Below are 7,794 nucleotides of genomic sequence, written 5' to 3'. Positions count from 1 at the left end.
TTGTGTTTAAACTGCTTCCACTCGTTTGTGGTCACGCAATACAGCCATGCATCACCTACATGACACAAGTCATCAAATAGACCACTATAAAATTAGACACATCTATACCTTGACATCTGGAGTCTGTGTCGTTTATTACTCACTAAGTGTTTCTCGATTAGTAGTGAAGCCACCGAACAGGAAGATGTGATCTGATGACACGGGTATGAAAGAGTGCCATGATCGGCCAACTGGACCGTGCTGAGGTACCAACCTAAAATACGTGCACAAGTACATGAACAAATTCGGACTGTAAGGAGAAGTAAAGAGATTTATTTTATGTGGCAGCTCACATTTCAGTCCATTCCCAGGAATCCATGTTAATATAGTACAGGTCATTTAGCCGATGATCCTGTTGAGAAATATATACTCCTTCTTAATGCAAAAATAAACCGAATATAATTCTCACAGATTTTAGTTTTTAGATACCCACCATATATCGGCCTCCAAAAACATAACCCCTGTTTCCCATAGTAGCACAAGCATGGGCTGCACGTGGGGTAGGAGCATTTCCCTGTGTCACAAGCAAATAAACCAAAGTCTCACAGTGGTTTATAAACCTCCTTCAAGATGATGACATTTAAAGGATTAATGGATTAAATGGATTAATTCTTCAAACAATTAATTGGGATTAAAATCCCATTTCAAGAGCATGCAAAACAATCAAAATGGAAGCACACCATCAGCCAGTCAAAAATAAATAACTACCTTAGTAATAGGTTGACTCCAATCTGACATTTCAAGGTTAAGAATGTGAATGTGATTGTTCCAGCCCCGTCCTTGGTGGTTACCCTGGAAGAGCATCACATTTAAGCCTTTCACTATTTGTTCTTATTTTTAAGTAACACTTAAAAACAGTTTGGTTGCCTACCACAAGCGAATTTTCATCTAATTCAAACGTTCCTCGATGGTATGCTTCTGCCTCGTAGCCATAACCCCCAAAATACACCAGCCTATGATTGCAAGAAATAGTTCAAATAAACTTTAGAGGATACAAATTTGTATGCAGCTGCAAATTCTTGTTACTCATATGGATCCCAGTGTTTAATGATTTCCGTTATGTACATATAATAATCTTTCACAAAAAGCTTTTTTTTTTAAATTAAAAAATCACACTGACTGTAAATTTAAATATTAATTGACAGCATTATTAATTCTGATAAAAATTTGTAACCCAAATATTTTAGCTAAACATTTTAACCCAAAACCTGCCTCTGCCAGGGACTTGATTGCCCCCGAGATGGAACTTTCAATAAAATGCTGACCCACAACATACAGCCAATTTCAACACAATAATGGTTAAAGAAACAGAAAAATTGTTGCTGTTTAGTGGTCACTTAAGTCTCCTGATTAAGAGAGCACTACTGATCAGAAGGCTGGGGGTTCAAGCTATAGTACCGCCAAACTTTACTGCAAGGCCTTTAACCCTCTCTGTTGCAGGGGCACCTTTCACTGTGTACTCTGATCCCTAATCCTCTGGGAAATAAGAATTTTTCTACACCATAATGTATGTGTGATAAATAAAGGTGTCATGAAGCTAAAAATGTATGAAGGAGTGTTCTGTATGAAGGAATGGACCAAGATCCTCTTCAATTGTCTCCAGTGTTTTTAGACAAAGTGACCTGGTGCTCTCATTTTCTCCAAGGAATTAGAATATTAAATGAAAGCTCCGTTCTTTTTCTGGTATATATGTTTATTAATTACAAGGCATTAAACACCTTTAAGGTTGCTATTTGCAAAATACATATCTACATTTACATTTCTGGCACTGGGCAGACATCCTTATCCATAGCAACTTTTCTCTCATTTTTTATCCAACTATGCAGCTGAATATTAGGGGCGATGGTAGCTCAAGTGGTTAGGGCTCTGGGTTTTTGATCAGAAGATCAGAGTTCACTCTTTTGAAGATGTGCTGTAGTTCTTTAAGTTCTGCAAATTATGAGATATGGCTCCATGAGTCGAACTTTAAAGACCAGACGTTTTGGAGATGCTCCGACCCACTGGTCTAGCCATCACAACCTGGCCCTTATTAAGGCTGTGCAAATCCTTACATTTGCTCATATTTCCTGCTTCGATCACATCAGATTCAAGAACTTGCTGATTACTAGAGCCCCTTGACACTGTAACAAGAAACTCAACATTATTTATGGCACCTGCCAGTGATTTTAATGTTATGGCTGATCAGTATATGTTCTTATGTTGTTGACTCTGAACTGCCTACTGAATTTCAGGAGATAAGGCATGATAGCATAAATAATAATAATCTCCCAACTTAAATTTGTTTTGAGCCATTATTAAATGTTATACGGCCCCACCAAGAGTTCTATTCATGAGCCACTGCTGCTCAAAGACGATTCCATTCCCACCATGTAGAACCATGATGAATGCTAACCTGTTCATGTACACCCAACAGCCTAATTTGTCTTTACTTGTGGGGGGCAAACCCTTGAGGTCTTTCATTCTCTCCCAATGTAAGTCAGAGGCCCTCAGAGACAGACGATAAACCTGAAAAATATAACAAAAGTGGAAGATAATAATTAAACATCATTAGACCACAGCATGCACTGAAAAGAAATGCGTCACAATCAAAATTTTTTTCACATATTTAGGTACAACACATGCAGCTAATTGTAAAAAGTATTTTTTTAACTCCTACTAAATTTCTGCCAGTAGTAATTAAAACTTACTTAATATTGTAGCATTCTTAACTGATAAAATGCTAGGTGGTTGTTCTACTGCAAGCTACATGCAGAAGATTATTTAGTAAAATTTGGGTTATGCTGTTCTGTACTTTACAATACTTAATCTCACTACTAGTTGTATTAGACATAATATTTATTATGGCCATTACAAAAAGCAGGTGTTTACATTTCCTCTTGGATATACTAGAAGTACATGGTAAAATACACTGCAAATGCTATTACATTTTACAAAACTATTTCACTCCTTTGTGAACTCCAGTCTGGCCTTCTTAATACTCATAAGTTTGCATCTTGTTATGGCCTCTATATTCCTGCTCTTAAAGTTCTCTTCAAACGGTGGATTGTGATACCTTCACCCCTGCCCTGTGTAAGCTGTCGGTTAGGTCATTGACTGTTGTTTTGGGTCTTCAGAATGTTTCTCTCATTAACTGTTGTTTATCTTGGCCAACCTGTATCGGTATCTGTTGCTCACTACACCAGTGATTTCTTTTTTTTTTTTTAGAACATTCCACGTTGTTCTATTGGCTTAGCCCAATGTCTGTGTAATGCCTCTGATTTTTCCTCTTTTCTCAGAATCAAATTGGCTTGCTTTTCTCCCAAAGACAGCTCTCTGCACTTCATGTTGGCATATCCTTTTTAATAACAAATGCTCTTGCTGTGTCACAAGGAGATGTAACCCACTCTGAAGAAAACACTATTCCCCTTTCATATGCATGAGCTCACAGATGATCATAAAACAGATGCTATATAAAATAACTTCTAATTTGAGAATTTAACTGTGCTGTGGTACAATTTTTGAAATAAACACATATTTTTGCTTTATATAAAACAAAGCTTCTTGAATAGACTTGAAAACTAAAAAATAGACTTTCAAACAAGACTTGAAAGACTCTTACTATCGTTCACATGCAACATCTTAGCTCATGCCACCTTTCTATATACTATAATATCATGTTGTTAAATCATGTTGTTCTTTGCTGATCTGGTGTGCACATACAGGTGCATCTCAAAAAGTTACAATATTATGGAAAAGTTCAATATTTTTTGCAAGTATTTTTTGTAAGTAGTTTTATGCAGTATAAATACCACAAATCTCATAGGAACGACTGCTGACTTGACAGTTGTCCAGAAGACACTCAGTGACACACTCCATAAGGATGGTAAGCCACAGAAGATCATTGTGAACAGCCAGCCCTTTCAGCAGAGTGCTGAATAAAAGCATATTCATGGAAAGTTGATTGGAAGGGCAAAGGATAGGAAAAGGTGCACAAAGGTAATAGGTAATAGGGATGACTGTAGCCTTGAGAAGATTGTGAAGAAAAAGCTGGTTCAAGAACATGGGGGGGTTCATAAGGAGTGGAATGAGGCTGGAGTCAGTGCATTGAAAGCCACCACAGACACGTGTCCAGGAAATGGGCTAGTGTCACATTCCTAAACCAGAGACAACATCAGAAGCATCTTACCTGGACTAACTAGAAGTAGTAGTTCCAAAGTCTGCTTTTCAGGTGAAAGTTAAATTTGCAGTTCATTTGGAAATCAAGGTCCCAGAGTCTGCCGAAAGAGAGGCACAGAATCCAAGCTGCTTGAAGTTCAGTGTGAAGTGTTCACAGTCAGTGATGATTTGGGGTGCAATGTCATCTGCTGCTGTTGGTCCACTGTGTTTTATTAAGTCCAAAGTCAATGCAGCCATCTACCAAGAGATTTTAGAGCACTTCATGCTTCCATCTGCTGACAAGCTTTATGGAGATGATTTCCTTTTCCAGCAGGATTTGGCCCCTGCCCACAGTGCCAAAACTATTTGGAACTGGTTTGCTGACCGTGGTATTACTGTGCTTGACTGGCCAGCCAACTCACCTGACCTGAACCCTATAGAGAATTTATGGGTGTATTGTCAAGAGGAAGATGAGAGACACCAGACCCCGCATTACAGATGAGCTGAAGGCCGCTATCAAAGCAACCTGGGCTTCCATTACACTTTTAACACTTATGGACTTCCATTACACAGCAGTGCCACAGGCTGATCGCCTCCATTCACAGCTGCATTGACGCAGTAATTTGTGCTCCAACCAAATAGTAAGTGCATAAATAAACATATTTTACATTTGACTTTCTGCATTATAAATCATTTATTTGATTATCTTATAAAATATGCAACAATTTTGAGATGCTAGATTTTTTATTTTCATGAGTTGTGAGCCATAATTATCTAAATTAAAAAAAAAATGTTCATGTGTAATAAATCTAAAATATATCAAAGTTTCAATGTTTCAGTGAAATTGAGGGAAAATATGAATGTTTTTCTTTATATTCTAATTTTTTCAGATGCACCTGTATATGATGCTAACAAAGATCTACCTTTTTAGTGCTTTTTAACTGTGTTCCGAGTTCCTGAATAAACGTTCATGTGGTGAAAATCTTCCAGCCATTTTTGACATGATATCTCTGGGGAAATTACCTTACCAAATTAGTATTTCCTCTAGCATGATGGCCTCCAAAGAGATACAGAATGCCTTCCACACATACGCCACAGCTGCCTGACATTGGGTTAGGGAGATCTCCTCCTGACAGCTGCCTTCTCCTGCAAATATACATGTTTTTGATTTGTTTCAGCATGTAAATCTGTGCTCCAAATTGTACTGCACAAAAGGTATCAAAAATGTACCATCTTCCAGTTTCCATGTTGTATATCCATATTTCGTGCCTTGGTAAATACAAATCAAAGAACCCAGGTGCTTCAGCATTCTGATTTAAAAAAAAGAGAGACATTTTTTACTTTTTTCATAAACTTAATATAAATAATTGGCATGATGATTTCCTCCACTCACCTTATATCCTCCCCAGACATACATACAGTTTCCATCAATCACTGCAATGTGACCACTGCGTTCTGCTGGAATGTCTGAGATGGACTCTAAGTCAGCCCCATCATCCTCAGACCATTCCAGCTCTCCCTGCTCATGCCACCCCAAATCCCTCTCTTCATCACTCACTTCTTCATCCTCAGAATCATTCAACTGTTCTTGGACATCCTGAAGATTGCCATCCTCCTGGTTCGCCATCCTTACCTAGCAACAAGAACGAGCAAAGACTGTATCCTTGTTTTTGCTTTCCTATGTTACGTGTCACTACTAATAACTGGACGCCAGTTTCCTGGGGTACCACCTCCCTGTACATTTTAGATTTCCCTGCTCCAAAACACGCACTTCTGCTCAGGAAGGATTCTTCATTAGCTGATTAGTTACATCGGGCGTTTAAGAGCGAGGAAAATATTAATATATTTAGGATAGGTGGTACTCCAGGACCAAAGCTGAGAACCTGTAGAGAGTTGTTTATGTTGGTGCCACTATCTTGACATCTTTATTGTTAACATAAAGTTAATATTCATATCGCGATTTCATCATCCCAAATAAAACGTAGAAACCATGCATAAACAACTAAACGTGCATAAACATGAAACACTTCAGAACTACGTATGACCTGTTGTTTAATAGGTAAAAACTTGTACAAAAGCTAAGCTCTATAAGCGTTATTGCTCAGAAATGCGTTTAATATGGTAGTACTCACGCGATTAAACGAAACTTTGCTAATGTACTAGCAAGACCAGTTATTTCGGGCCTTTTAGAGGAAGTGACTTCAGGCACCGTTGAGCCGCCATAATGATAGAGTCAACTTGAGATAGGGTTACGGCTAAAAACGAACACTAACCTACTAAATAGTATAGCGGTATACTGCTGCTGTACTATTTCTCCGTACTGTTTAGTGTGATGACGTAGAGAAAGCGTTTTGCGCATGTGCAAATAAACAGCTCGGCGCGGGAGAGTCGTCTTTCAAATAAACCCTGTAGCAGCTAGTTACTTCGGTTTAATTTATAGATCGTTAGCAAAAAATGTACTGATAATATGACTAAGCCCTTTAGGTTACTAGAAATATAACATTCACATTCATTTTAAAAGTACAGTCCGAGGTTTTGTGGCGTTGTAAACTAACGTAAGCTAATTAATTGCAATGCTAAACTTTAAATACTTTGAAGATTAGCGACCGAGTGTAGTGGTCGGGTTTTATCCATATCTTGCTGTTATGTTGTTTCATTTGCTTCATTTTGGGACATTATTTTGTATGTAGCTAATTTGTGTTATATTCCATGCTAGCCAACTCTCTTTCTAACTCTCAGGCTATTCAGTGACAAATACACGCACCCAGACATGTTAGCATTACTATTCTACTAGAACTTTTTAGCACTGGTTAGCTTGTTAACTAGTTAAAGTTAACAGTTTACATTCCCCGTTCAAATTACCGTTATGATGTCCAGCGGGTGAAGCAATTGGTGTTGTCTTGTTTCGCCGCGATGAAGTTGCAGTGCGACGTTGAGGTTGTAAACCGAATGCTGCCTACATTTGGTGTTAAAAACAAAGGCAGAGGCTCCAGGGCCGTGCTGTCTATCGGGAAACATGTCGATAAAAATACACAGCGGGCTAACGTCTATTTATTGATATGCACAGCAAAAGACAAAGCTGGATCCAAGTACAAGGCAAGTGTCCTCCTTTTGGATTTGGGTTTTGAATAGCCGTTACTGAAGCTTAGGCATTATGACAGTTTATCACCTATATCTGATACACCGATAAATTGCTAAATAAATAATAATAAAAAAAACTTTTCAACGATGGGGTCTGATATGTAGCTGAGTTACTGATACCACCAGGAAGATTATTTTACAATAACAGCACGATGTGAAGTGTTTTATTTCACAGCAATTTGCCAACAGTTGCAGTATTTCGTTTATTCAAGAACCATACGTAAATCTGTTTGTGTTGTGGAACGTATGCTAGACGTTTTAGTTGCCGTTATCATGTAGGTTATAGCAAATACTGTATAAGCAGTCATCCCTTACTCAGCCTTTTGAATTTAAAGTCCTCTTTCCAGTAGCAGAGATATAACACTGACAGTGAAGTCTCCTTGCATCAACGTTTCCTTACAGAAAATGTCACCATACCAGTGATAAATTGTATAATATTCATTTTATTTTATTGTTATAAGCCTTTGATAATGTGTCGCA

At 38.0% G+C, this 7,794-nt stretch overlaps 1 protein-coding gene across 2 annotated transcripts in view; it reads right to left on the bottom strand.

Annotated features, from left to right (window-relative positions):
* The window catches only part of klhdc2 (kelch domain containing 2), an 8,718-nt gene extending 1,438 nt beyond the window's left edge, over nt 1–7,280 (bottom strand). Inside the window, exons 1-11 of one of the 2 annotated variants that reach the window (XM_058399092.1) lie at nt 7,036–7,280; nt 5,567–5,806; nt 5,404–5,483; nt 5,202–5,319; nt 2,432–2,544; nt 911–992; nt 748–831; nt 473–553; nt 333–391; nt 144–253; nt 1–55 (exon numbers count right to left, since the gene is read on the bottom strand). The exon at nt 1–55 is cut by the window's left edge and continues 18 nt beyond it. In XM_058399092.1, coding sequence (XP_058255075.1) covers nt 1–55; nt 144–253; nt 333–391; nt 473–553; nt 748–831; nt 911–992; nt 2,432–2,544; nt 5,202–5,319; nt 5,404–5,483; nt 5,567–5,806; nt 7,036–7,191 — 1,178 coding nt within the window. In that variant the 5' untranslated portion in view covers nt 7,192–7,280. Of the gene's footprint in view, nt 56–143; nt 254–332; nt 392–472; nt 554–747; nt 832–910; nt 993–2,431; nt 2,545–5,201; nt 5,320–5,403; nt 5,484–5,566; nt 5,807–6,305; nt 6,477–7,035 lie in introns of those variants that run through there. The other variant, XM_058399094.1, reaches the window with a different exon arrangement.
* Nucleotides 7,281–7,794: the final 514 nt, after the last annotated feature.

This window comes from Hemibagrus wyckioides, linkage group LG09, assembly GCF_019097595.1.
Source record: "Hemibagrus wyckioides isolate EC202008001 linkage group LG09, SWU_Hwy_1.0, whole genome shotgun sequence".
In the NCBI taxonomy this organism is placed as follows: Eukaryota; Metazoa; Chordata; class Actinopteri; order Siluriformes; family Bagridae; genus Hemibagrus; species Hemibagrus wyckioides.
This window is presented reverse-complemented; position numbering and strand designations above follow the sequence as displayed.